Source organism: Lissotriton helveticus, chromosome 4_1 (genome assembly GCF_964261635.1).
Source record: "Lissotriton helveticus chromosome 4_1, aLisHel1.1, whole genome shotgun sequence".
NCBI lineage: Eukaryota > Metazoa > Chordata > Amphibia > Caudata > Salamandridae > Lissotriton > Lissotriton helveticus.
This window is the reverse complement of record NC_136063.1, coordinates 1027323507-1027337226: the sequence shown is the minus strand read 5'-3', so window position 1 is coordinate 1027337226 and position 13720 is coordinate 1027323507. Positions and strand designations below refer to the sequence as shown.

At 42.0% G+C, this 13720-nt stretch overlaps 1 protein-coding gene across 1 annotated transcript in view; it reads left to right on the top strand.

Annotated features, from left to right (window-relative positions):
• Positions 1-13720, top strand: part of MTRR (5-methyltetrahydrofolate-homocysteine methyltransferase reductase) — a 415823-nt gene that overhangs the window by 145518 nt on the left and 256585 nt on the right. The window contains exon 8 of the mRNA XM_078687627.1: positions 10801-10889. Within this exon, the coding sequence (XP_078543753.1) occupies positions 10801-10889 (89 nt within the window). The remainder of the gene's footprint in view (positions 1-10800; positions 10890-13720) is intronic.

The following is a 13720-nucleotide window of genomic DNA, read 5'->3' as shown; positions in this document are numbered from 1 at the left end:
TCCTGCGAATATTCACTACCCTACCGGGAACATCTAGAGCCCCTTCAGGTGCCTAAGGATCTGAGGAGGCCTTGGTCTACATCTCGAAGATCGTTCCCTGACACCTCACAACGTGATCAGCCCTGACGATGTTGACATTCTTAAAACCACCACAGGATACTTCAGCTCCTGCTGGATTGGATACCAGCTCTACTACAGGCACACAAGCTTTTGATGTTTCAAACACTTCCTCTGCATCGACTGTGGGAACTGAAGATCATCTTAGCTTGATTGACCTGATCTGTGTAGTTTTACAGGGACCGTCGTCTGCGAAGGCAAGCAACAGCGATGTTGCGTCTCCAAACACAGGACACATAAACATTTGGCTCTCCTTGTGCTGGGAAGAATTTGGCTTATTCCAAAACAACCGAAATTGGAATTTTAAACATAATTTATTTTTCGTCCGTACTATTTCTGAGCACAGTGGCTTTCAGACGCTCTCAGTTGCTCCTACCATATATACGCACATATTTAAAGGACCTATAGGACTTTCTACATATATAAAAGATCAATAGAGTTTTAAGGCACTTTTTATATACTTTTAGATATTTTTTATTATTACAAAAAAAAGTTAAATAATGTTTTTACGATTGATTAGACGGACATTAACTTTTAGTATATTGTGCGGTCAGATGAGGAGTGAGTGTTATGTTTTGTAATGTACACCAATATAGGCCTGGATAGTCACCTAACCTTTCACCTACATTTTCCCTGCCATTGTACTACATAACGGTTTTTGGTATTGACCTTTTTCCTAGTTAGATGCTGCATAAATGTTGTGTGATTTAACTAGAAAAACTAGCCTCATTTATTATGAGGATTCTCAGAATCACAGCAGGATTACCATCTTCTGCATGATAACTGTGTATAAGGGTCATCCCTTTCGTCATCCTCTGCTGACATGACATAGCAAAGCCGAACCCCAGAGGGTACCTTCTTGGGTATATAAACACCATATCTTTGCTGGGGCAGACAGAGGAGAAAGACTTCCATGCTGACACACTGCTGCAAGACTCTGAAGTTCTTGCACGCAGACACTCCAGCACAGAGTGGTCTGACATCCCTCGCGGGGTGTCCATTGCGAGAGCAAGACTGGGTCATTCATTCTCTCACACCAGGTAATGGGCTTGGCTTCATCCTAGGGGCATTCTTGGCTCTACACCTACATACATGTTAGGTACACTTAGGTACATCAAGTTAGGGTTGCACGCATTACGCCCCGAGGCTCTGGAATTCCCTCCTTGTGAGTATCAGATGTAACCAAAACCACGCGCTATTCCGTAAAGCCATAAAAACCCATCTTTTTCCTGCATAAATGGTCTCTGCACGTCAACCGGTCTGCCCATGACAGGTGCATTTTAGTGCTGGGACGTCCATTTGGTGGGGCAGCTGGGCACTCTATAAAATTTATAACATAACATAAAATGTATTTATATACCTGCCTATGTTCTTTGTTTTAGCACTATGGTAGGAATCTACCATCTGTTTACTCACTTGGTGCTTATAATCATTAACATCTGTTTCTGTCTTATGGATGTTTCAGCACAACTATTTTACACTAGAATGGCGCTGGTTCAATAAATGCTTCTTGAAAACGTCCCCACTGTTTATTCTGTGCATATCTCCGAGATAAAGTGAGCACGAGTGACTGAGTGAAAAGTATTGTACTGATTCCACGATGCCTGATGGGAAAGTGTTGTCATATTCAATAATTGCCAGGAACTATTCTCTACTTGGTAAGAGGAGTTTACAGTGGCACTGTGTGCTAGCTGGTATACAGGCGAACATACCCAGTGGGGGTGTCTGAAATCAGTCTGGACACCAATCTCACAGTCTATGTTGTCTAAACGTGCAGATCCTGTATCGATTTATAGGAACTACACAACACTGCATCCTGGTCTTAAGGCACCACGATCGACACCGGAATCCTGAGGGTCGACTCTGGTCCTAACATCACAAATGCTGGAGGAGCTGATAGTCCTTTCAGACTCAGAAGTGAATCTGCTGCGATCTCCATAGCAGTCCCATGTCATTTTAGAGACTATCATACCTGAATTTCAACTCAGGGATATAATGGACTGCCGAAGAATATAATGGAAAACACAAACAGGAACTTTTTGAAAAACACTTCATATATTAAAGCGTATAATTAATAATAAATAATAAATATAATAATAAAGAAAATGAGGCGAAACCCACAGTGAGAAGGTATGTCACACTTTCCCTGAGTAAGCAAGTCCAAACATATTTACTTGTAGTCAACAATGCTTTTCACCGCTTCGTTTTGACCAGATTTCGGCTGTTTTTGGTCCCTTGGCTTTTGGCGGTTTCCCAAGGCTTTACAAAACCAGGTACCGTAAAACCCTGCCCCGTGACAACTTTTCAGAGCAAGATACCATACATTTTTATTTCTTCTGTGATTTTTACCATTCACTTTGTAAAAGGTTTATACTCCCGCTGCTCAGAGGTCGCCATTTTACTCAAGTTTTGGCCTGCCCTGTTATATCTTCAAATGTCATCCTCTCCCATGGTCTGTTTTGGTGTAGCACGTTTTTTAAAAGGAGCCTCCAGGCATAGGCAAAAGTTGTTTTTGTAATAACAAGTTGGGCCTAGGGCCTATATTATGTTTGCATGTGCACTTTTTGATATTTTACCCTCACACTCGGCCTTCAGCACTTTGTACTTTATAAAATATATTTCTGTGTAGTTTAAAAAAACTTGAAACATGTATTTCTAATTGACACAACGGATGCTTTTATTTTTACTTTTTTAATGTCACCAAGGATTTTAAAATCTCATTCTTTGTTGATGAAATGACTGCTGTTTTAACATGTTGTCTTTTTAGCTTTCAGTTGCCGAATAAAGCATGTTTTGACTTTGACTTTAAAGCAATATGTCCATAATGTCCAGAAGGCCATGAACCAGACCGGTGGTTTTTAAAACTTCATTTATCTATCATACAAAAATATATTTATAATTTGTTCATTTTTTTATCTATACATTATTTTTTTAAAACATGGAACATATTTTATACAATAAAATAGTTGTATGTATTCAGTTAGTGAGCACTCACAAGTATGAGCCAACCATACAATAATACAAACACATTTACAACACATAATATATCACAGTGTAATGATAGCAAAACCAACATTGATCAAAAGACTATACAGAACAATTATACATGACAGAAAAACATTTAGCATACAGAAAAAAAACATCAAAAATTAGTGAAGATGATTGCTCTTTGTATACATATATTTGATGTAATGAGTATTATATTTAATAAACAGAAATGCGCAGATGCGCGTTTTGGATTTAAACAGTCAATGGAGTCAAGCTTCATCAGGGCGCTGTCTATCTGCATAGATTCAGTGGCAAGAGGCCATCCACTCAAAGTATAGTGTCACTGAACTGAAGTCCAAGCAGGGGGCTCACAAGATTCACAACCACGGGTTGTGAATTAGGAATTCACAAGCATCAGGGAAAAATGTGCCACAAACAAATTAACCCAGATCTTTTGACTCTGTGCAAGTGTTTGATTGGTTCAGATGCTCCGTCCATCACCACCCCCTTTTGTACCACAAACAAATTAATGGCATGGAATCCACATCTTGAAAGTGAATAACGAGAGTGCCACCGGGACTACAAGTCTTCTAGTCACACGGTAGGAAATCGAAGAACAGCATGACTCAAGAGGCCAATACAGTGGGAAGGCCGGGAGTTGTCCAACCCGATAGAGTCCGAGTTAAATGAAGCTGTGGGTAGAGAGTTCCGAGTTTGCGGTTCTGAAGATAAAAGTAAACTCCTCCCGGCCTAACCGAGGCCTGCCGAAGAATATATACACCTTGCCCCACTGAATCTCAACCTCCAATAACTATGTTAGAGTGCAGAGATCCCCCGAGGGAAAGAGTAAGGGATTGAGTAGACGGTGACCAGCTATGGATCCAGTGGTCAATACCTAAACAAGAAGATAAACACTATTTACTACTCCTGTAGTTCCTTAGTGATCATAGACTTCTAGAATGCAACCCACCTATTGGTTAACACACTATTTGTCCGCTGTTTGCCTCTCTGTAGTGATGTGTATATGCAGGTTTATCTAGAATAAACAATGGATTTGAATTTTTTTTAATTTATTTTATATTTATTATAAGTTTTATATAGCGCTAGCAGGACCCAAGGGTATCAGAGCGCTTCACAACAGGTACAGCAATGTGCCTTAGCGGCGAAGGAAGACTCCACATCTGGACAACTTAAGGGCATTGTAAATAAAATAATCATACAGATCATAAGGTCTACAAGGGTTAGGGGTACTATGATCATCCCCATTCAGTTCAGGTGGACTCAAGGAAGAGGGCTTTGAGTAAAGTCTTGAATTTCGGGAAATGGGAGGTCATTCTGATGTGGGGAGGGATGGTGTTCCAGATCCGGGGTGCATTGCCCGCAAAGGATTTACTTATTGTTTTGCGTTTCCGCGATTTCAAGGGAATGAAAAGAAGCGTGTTGGAGCTTCTGAGGTTTCTGGACTGGCCAGCCCTTTTGAGTTTCGCGGCCAGGTATTCTGGTTTACCTGTGTGAAGGGCTTTGTGCGTGAGACATGCTGTTCGAAAGTTGGCTCGTTGTTCAATAGGGAGCCATTTCAGATCCTTGAAGGCAGGAGAAATGTGATCGAATTTCTTGGTTCCTGTGACCATTCTAGCTGCGGTATTGAGGGTGGTTTTCAATGGGCCTAGGTGTGATTTAGCTATCCGGTCAGGGATGCGATTCCATAGTCAATTCTGGAAAGCACCAATGCTTGAGTGGCCTGTTGAAGGTCCTTTGGTGGCAGGAAGGGTTTTATTTTGTAGAGAAGTTTCAGTTTGAGGAAGGCGCTTTTGGCGGAGCTCGCGATGTGTTTTTTCATGTCTAGTTTGGGGTCTGAGGTGATACCTAGGGACTTGACCGAATCTTTCGGCTTGAGGTTGCCATTGAGGGCGTCTATGGCTTTGAGCCATTCTTCAATTTGAGGGTTTTCGTTTCTGTTGGAGATGATTAGAACTTCAGTTTTTTCTTGATTAAGCTTCAAGTGGTTCTGTGTGAGCCATTGTTGAACGTCTTTGAGCATGTCATTAAGTTTGAGAATGTCGTCCATAGAGGTGGTTTCCAGATAGAGCTGCGTGTCATCAGCGTAGGGGTGGAAGGGGATGTTTGAATTCCTGAGTATTGTGGTGAGGGGTTCCATGTAGATATTGAAGAGTTGGGGGGAGAGTACTGATCCTTGTGGGACTCCTCTACTGACGGGTAGGGGGTCGGATTCAAAGTTTTTGATTTTTACTCTTTGCGAGCGATTGTGTAGAAAGGAGGAAAACCAGTTTAGTACCGTCATTTCTAAGCCTGCTCTTTCTTGGAGGACTTTTAGGAGCAATGTGTGATCAACAGTATCAAACGCGGCCGATAGGTCAAGGAGAATGAGAAGGCAGCATTGGTCTGAGTCAAGTGATTTGTGTAGATCGTCTATGACGTTTAGGATGGCAGTTTCAGTGCTGCTTCCCTTTCTGAAACCCGATTGGTGGGGGTCAAGGAGCTTGATGTTCTCTAAGTGTTGAGTTAACTGTGGGAGAACACATTTTTCCAGTGTTTTGGATAAGAGAGGAAGGTTTGACACGGGTCTAAAGTTGTTTATATCTTCCGTGTCCAACCCTGTTTTTTTTAGTAACGGCGTGACTTGGCCGACCTTGAGGCAGTCAGCGATATTTCCCGAGCTCAGCGAGTTGTTGATGATTTTGCACCAAATTGGGGCTAGGGTGTGTTTTAGGACTTTGGCCAGATTTATAGGAAGCTGATCCAGGGAGTGGGATGATGGTTTGGCGTTTGCGATCAGGGTGACGATCTCTGCTTCCCGAATCGGCGTGAAGACGGACCATTGAGTGGGTGGGATCGATAAGGTGTTGTCAGTCAGTGATGGAGTCTTGGTCTCCCTGAGAAAGGAGGGGTTTGAGATGAGGGAGAGGTCGATCTTGATGATTTTTTCGTTAAAAAAGCTTGCAAAGTTGGCGCATTGTTCTTTGGAGGACACTGAATCGGATGTGATAGGTTTGGATGTTTGGCTTCTGATGATGCTGAAGAGCTCTTTGGGGCGGTTTTTAGCATTATCTAGTGCGGAGCAGAAGAAAGAAGATTTTTTGTCCTTGATGAGTTTGTTGTAGTTTCTGCGAGCTGTCTTGAGTTGTTCGCGGTGATGGATGGAGGGATTGCTCCTCCAGATTCTTTCAAGAGATCTGAGAAATCTTCTTTCATCATTGATGTCAGAGGTGAACCAGGATCTCGATGGAATATTTCTGGGTTTTTTTAGTTTCAAGGGCGCCAGGCGGTCAAGGGTGGCCGTCAAATTGGAATGGTAGAGAGAGGTGAGATTTGTGGTTGAGAGGTGCTCCATTGTGTTCGGGAGAAGAGTGCTTAATTCTTCTTCTAGAATGTTCTGTGTGACTTGGGCAATATTCCTGATCCATTTGGAAGGAGCTTGATTTGTGTGTCGAGTTGGCGCTGGTTGGTTGATATGGAACAGAATTAAGTGGTGGTCTGACCAGTCTACTGGAATGATATAGTCAATGGTAATTGTGTGTTTGTCCGCAATGATTGCGTCAAGTATCGCTCCTCTGTAGTGTGTTTCTTCAGAGCAGTGTTGTGTGAGATCGTTTCCTACCAGAAGGCTGTTGAGGGATTGGATGAGCGGGTTGTTTGTTTCGTTCCATCTAATGTTGAGATTGCCCAGGATTATGTTGTTGGCGTTGTTGAGCGCGCATTGGGTGATTAGGTCAGAGAGTTGCAGTCCGAATTCCTTAGAATTGCCTGGTGGGTGGTAGAGGAGATGGCAAAGTATTGAGCTCTTTGCGCAGGATTTGATGTTGATAGAGAGGCATTCGAAGGAGCTATACAGGCATGGTGAGCTTTCCGTGATAGCGAGGTTAGTCTTGTGAATGATAGCTACACCTCCGCCTCTCTGCTTGTGGCGGTCTTTTTGAGTGATTGAAAATCCTGTTGGAACCAGCATGTCCATGATGGGGGCTGACAGGGAGTTGAGCCAGGTGTCTGTGATAAAGGCTACATCAATATCATGAGAGAGGATAGCTTCTGCTAATTCTGTTGCGTGTTTAGCGGCAGATCTCGTGTTGATGAGCTAGCATCTGAAGCGGGGTTCTTCATCGGGCAACGACTTGCTGGGTTGGGCTCTGGTTAGAGAGGTTAGGTGTGTCGGGGGTCTGGGGAATCTAGAGGGGGGATGATCCCTGCCCACTCCTGTAATTACTTGAATAGAGGACTTGGGTGAGGAGATCAGCCTGGGGACCTGAGTAAGGGTGGGTGGAGTTCCTCTCTGTGAATGCTGTGAGGTGCTCCGGTCGGGGGTCGCGGGGTGGTCGTAGGATGAGGCGAGTGTGATCACTTCCTGGGGGGAGAGGGAGGGTTTCACTCTTCTCGGTCTGTCAGTTCGCTTCTCTGCCTCTGGTATAGTGACGTGTGGGAGCGCTCTGGTGGGGGCGAGGGTCGGGATGGGAGGAGGCGATTTGGGCAGTCTGGGGAGGGCGGGGGTAGGGGTGTGAGCGGGCTGTTGGGAGGGCCATTCGATTCTGGCTAGGGAGGAAAGGGCATCATTCATGCCTTGGACCAGCGTTTCGAGCTGGGCTTCCAGAAGGGTGAGGCGGTACGATATATTATTTGTGTGAGTAGGAGGGGGGAGGAGGATGGTGTTCTGTGTTGGGGGTGGGTGCGCGCATGTAGCGATGTTACTGGTATGGAACGGCGGGCGAGGGGGAGATGACTCTGAGGTTTCGGTATGAGCTGCCCGGGAGCTGTCTCGATGCGACTAGTCATTGTAGTGGGTGGAAGGGGGAGGGAGGATGTGGTTCGTCTTAGGGGTGGAGTGTGCCGACTCATCATGCGGGATATGTGCGGGCGAACCACGGGTGAAGATATTTCTGGGGGGTGCAAGAATTGTTAAGTGTGGCTACCTGGTAATTTGAATAGAATTAACTATGTCCATAACATTTCTTTTACGTCCACAATAATTGCAGAACGGTTATTTCACACTCTGCTATAGATTTCGTCCTTTAAACAAAATGGGACTAACCCCCAGATTCATCAAAGTCCTCTTTTGCGAGTCCTTAATAGCGATTATTAAGGAATCGCTATTATTTTTTGCAATTTCTACTGCTTCCTTATTTGCGATTCGCTAATTGCTAATCGCAAATAAGGAATGGTTTTCCCATTAATTCCTTATTTGCGATTAGCAATTAGTGAATCGCAAATAAGGAAGCGATTTCAAGGGTGCCAGTGTGTCCAAAGGATACCCTGTAGCACCCCTGAAATGGAACTGTACACTGGTGTTGCGCACACACATGTCCAAAGGACATGTGTGTGTGTAACATACAACTTAGACAAATGCACTAAAGTGCATTTTTCTAAGTTTTTGCTATTTACCACGTTGTTAGACTTCGTGGTAAATAGCGGCCCCAGATTGCGAATTCGCAATTTTAAAATGGGTCATGAATTGCATTTAAGGAATCTCAAATTGAGGTTCCTTAAATGCAATTAATCGCAATTTAGCGATTTCTAGAATTGCGATTTTTGCATTTGGGATGATGAATCCCAAATGCAAAAATAGCGCTTGTGAAGATCCAGATTCTCAGAATCTGGCCCTTGGCGAGCCGTTTTCGGCTTGATGAATCTACCTGTAAATGCTGATCTTTAAGTTCGAGTTCATTTTTAGAACAGTTCTGGTTTTGGTCACTAGGTGGCAATATTGGTCCTCCCCGAATACAAATAGAATCAACTGGAGTCGAAAAGTCTTTTTGACTTCCAGGCTCTTCAAAATCATGAAAAATAAACACAAAGACTATGGCCTTATGCAAAATGAATCAATCTTGAAAGTATTTAAGGACACTTCCTGAGTTTCAGCCTCTTTACCTAACACAAGATAAACACAAAGGATCTAGAGATCCAGAAACTGGAGAGCAGTCCTTACATAATTAGGCAAAAAACGTAACAAGCATTCAAGAATCCCTGAAGCAGAATATCAGGAAAGCCAGAGATTATGGCATCCTCCTTCAGCAGCTGGCACAGCAGTACAAGTTGAAAAGCACAGATCTCTGTTCCAACTCTGTTTAAATAGGCAACCAATTTAACACGTGACTGCAGACTCAACCACTAGAGCACAGACCCAAAGGTACACACGTCTGCCACGCATGTGTGGAAGCTCAATTATACTGAATCCATACTTGTTTATTGAATGTATACAACAGTAATTGGAGTACTCAAATACTGAGAAACATACGTTAAGGCAGCAACCATGTGCTATTCCACCTTTCTCGTCCTGCTTTTGATTGTAAGGGTGTTTTTCACATATAACCACACATATCACTTCAGAGTCTTGACATCGCACCCATCTCAATTCAATTCAATTCAATTCAATTTTTATTACAACTTGTCCAATAGTATGTTCGGATTTGGAGACACTTCCACTATACTATAACTTGTCTGTCCCCTATGATGATAACTGCTCACAGGTGCATGACTATGAAAACCTGTCCTTGGATTTCCAAGATGGCAGTTGCCTCGCCATCACAGCAGACACTGGCCTACACTCACCCACTCCTTTGCAGCGGCGATGAGGAGAGCAGCAGGGGTCCTCGACCTACATCTCTCCACCACTGGGCAACTGGTCCAAACCAGTATCTTGCCCACCAGTCAGCAAACAGATAGTGAGGAGCTATAGGCTTGCCCCTGGAGATTTTAGCAAACGGAGATGCTTGCAAAATGTATGTTCTCCTCTTACAGCACTTGCCCTACTAGTAACTCAAGCTGCCTTCTGGGTCACTACTCGCATGCATTGTGGGACATGGTGGCAGGGATCTTGCCAGCAGTTCCAAAGGACACAGAACAAACCTCCAGCAGGGCATACTCGAAAGTGAAGACGCAGCAAAGTGTATCGTTCAGGTTGAGGCATGTAGTGGGTTGGGTGCAGGGCCTGGCCACAGGCCAGACCCTGCATCCAACCCCACACAGCCATCGACATTTTACTTGACGCTAAAAAAACATAGTTAGGAATTGTAATAATATCTTACTCTACATAAAAAAAACTTTGAAATTCACTGGAAAAAAACAAAGGTTTAAAGGATGTTATAGGTAGGTGAAAATGTCAGTTAAAACACACCATTTTAAACAAACAAAGCTACTGAAATTCATCATTTATAGTTATCTTAGCTAATTATAACTTGTGCCCTAAAGAAACTAAACTCGTGCCATCGCCATGCACTGTTAATTATCTCATATAGTATAACACTCATGACACGTTCCATGACATCATTGATAAATCAGTGCAACATCTGAAATGTCATAATTGATGACAACAATGTGCATGGCGGAGGCGCGATTTGAAATGGTGCGTTTTAACTGACTTTTTCCCCTAACTAGAACGTTACTTTTACCTTTTTATTTAGTGGGGAATGTATGCATATATACGGTTATATTTGAAGTTGAAAGCCGAATTGTTGAAGTTGAAAGCCGAATTGTTGACTCTGCCAATGCGTGTTTGCACCTGGAGACAGATTAGGTGCTGAACTTCCAGTTTATAAACACTTGTAAAATAAATTATTGTACTCACCAAACCAATTTGGTTCCTCTCTTGGGGATATGATCAGAGGATATCTCCATTGAAAGTGAAAAGATGTCTTTCTGTGTATTACATCTAATGTCCTTGTACCTTTTTTCTCTTTTTGATAACAGGAGCAACTCTTCCACAGCATATCCCAGTAACAAATAGCTTGAAATTCATTCTTACGTGGTTTCTCGAAATACGAGCAGTTCCCAAAAAGGTACAGTATTGTTTGCTTGACTAGCAAAAAACATGCGTATTTTGAGCTATTTTAGCATATCTAGGTTGTTCATATTGATTATGCAATTTTAAAATTCACTTAAAGTTTTTTCCAACGAAACTAAGTAGCCCTTTTGAATCCGATGTTATGTGTTTATATTGAAAACTAGAATATTTATTAATTGTGAATATACGGCTTGGCATTGTTTTACATTTTAATTTGTTATGATTTTGAACAGATGCGAAGGAACAGAAACCCACTACAGAAATATTGTAGGTATCCTACTCACCAGGAGAATAATGCTAACATTGATGAGAAAAAAGTACAAAGTTATGCAGAAATAGATCTGGGTTGGGGCAAAGATAAAATGGGAAGCTTCCAGTTAGTGTAAGATACACACCTTTTTGCAGAGGAATGGAGATGCTGAGTGCTGTGGCAGACTCTGAAGTAGCAAAAAGAACAATTGATGGACAGACTGCAGGACATTGTCATACATTCACCCCAGTACAGAGACCTGGGCCTACATCCGTCGTTTTTTTGCTCCTCATGCCATTCCAGTTTGAACCCAGCCATATGCAAATCAGTCTTGACCCTACACCCAATGGGAACAGTACAGCCCAAACTGCCAGGCAAGGTTTTCCCTGGACTGGAAACAAGCATCCTAGGACCGGTTTCGGGGTTTCACCCCTCATCATTCAGGATAGCATGGAGAGCATGGACCCACGTCTGGGCATACCCGTCCCACTCGGGGTGGCATAAGCAAAAATACTTGTTTTAGACTCTGAAGTAACAAAGAATAATCTGGCCATTTTGGTAAAGATTTGTGAAAAAGTATGGCAGCCTCCTCTTTTTGAAAGGATCCCCCTGTACTCTCATTGTCATTTCTACTATCAGGGGTACATGCATAGATAACTTTGCTAAGATTTAAAAAGTGTGGCCCTAGATAGCAGCTTTATGCTACACACTCCAGAATCCAGACTGCAGCATACTATAACTGTCCTAGACCTTTATTCAATACAACTGCAAGGTAAGCAGCTGGGCTCATTATTGTCAGTCAAGATTTGCGGTACCATTGACTTACCCTTTACCAATTGTGCTGATGGGCTAACATGTCCCTTTCTTTGTTTATGAAGCCATGAATATGTTTTTTGGACATTTGCTCTACAGAGACCAATTCCTATTAATTTTCGATGTCTATGGTTCATCCTACTTGAAGGTAACTGATTGACTTCCCCTTTAACCTCTTAAAATATTATTCATTACTTTGGGGTTACTTTGTAAACTTATTGTTGCCATCTTTTTTTAGAATAATACAATTCTTTCTACTCTGAAATTAGTATATACATTTAATCCTTACAAGGTATTTATCTGGAACTTGAAATCTTCCACCCATTAATATTATATGAATTTCAATAATGTGATATCCAATTAGAAATACATGAGACTGCCGATACCCCTTTCACCTCATCCACTTCTGCCCATACCCTTCTACTCTCCCCTAGATTTCCACATTTTTTACCATGGGTGGTTTCGTTGCTTCTCACATATTGATTGCCTAATTCAGGATGTCAGAAAACAATGCACATAGGACTCTGTGACACCAGTTCCCCCTTATCCATCTCCTTTCCTCCTCTTTGTCTTTTGTTCTGTCTGCAAACTCCCATTTTTAGGTCGAGACTGTGCCAGCACGCGGGCGGTGCTCTGCGAGGCATCTTGTGGCTTCTCCGGCTTTCAACATATCAAAGGGACCCCCTCTTAAAATTCTTTGGGCCAGGGAATACAGAGGAACAACAGTATCACAACAAGAAAGAAATTCCCTCGTGGCCTTATTTACTTTACCCTAGACCTATAGTTCCTACTTTCAAACAAAGCCCTTCAAAGCATGGCGAGTACAATTATTTATTGCATTTATATTTTTATTTAATATTCATTTTTTTCTTTTTTCATTTCATTTCAAATTCATATTTCAAAAAATGTTTCTTGGAATCAATATATCAAAAACATTTACATAACATATAGAAACAATTAAAATGAGAAAATCAATTGTGTATACATGATACCCTACAAAGAGCACACATAACATTCATCCAACTTACGCACATCCTAATATATTCACTCAAAAATGATTCTTTAATCCGTATCTGAGGAGTCACAGATATTTATGTGAACTGTCACGCTAGGTCGACGCGTTTCGGTGGGATAGGACCACCTTCCTCAGGACCCTTGACAGAACAGAGTTCTTCACAACAATTAGTGCCCTCTGTATGGATATCTACAATTACAAATAAAATCCAATGTAGCTACATCATATACATGCACAATAAACGTACTTCAATATCTAGGAGAAAACAACTCGTCCAAAAATAATTCATGAAGGACTATCAATCTTAACATCTTATACATTTTTATACATTATCTTCATTGTTGTCTCTCTATGATATACTAGCACTCTGACCAGACCTCGTAGTTGAGTATACTTATCGATATATGCTAAATGAGCATGGTTTTTATCCTCTAGCAGGTAACTTAAAGATAGAAGGAGAAAGGAAGAGTAGCACCTGCACGGACTACACAATGACTAGATAGTCTATCCTGTTCACAAAACAGTACATCTTGATTGGTCTTACCCTAGCATGAGTTTTGGCGATTGCTTCTATGGAGTGTCACTTCCTTTGGCTAAGTAGCAAACCCTGTGACAATTTTAAAGAAAACAATTGTTTTTGATCTCCTCATATCTCAAAATTAGATATCCTATATCTGTATTACAAGTCTGCTCACCGTATTTAAGATTCTAATGCTTCTTGTATTTTCATAGCATGTAATTCTTTATT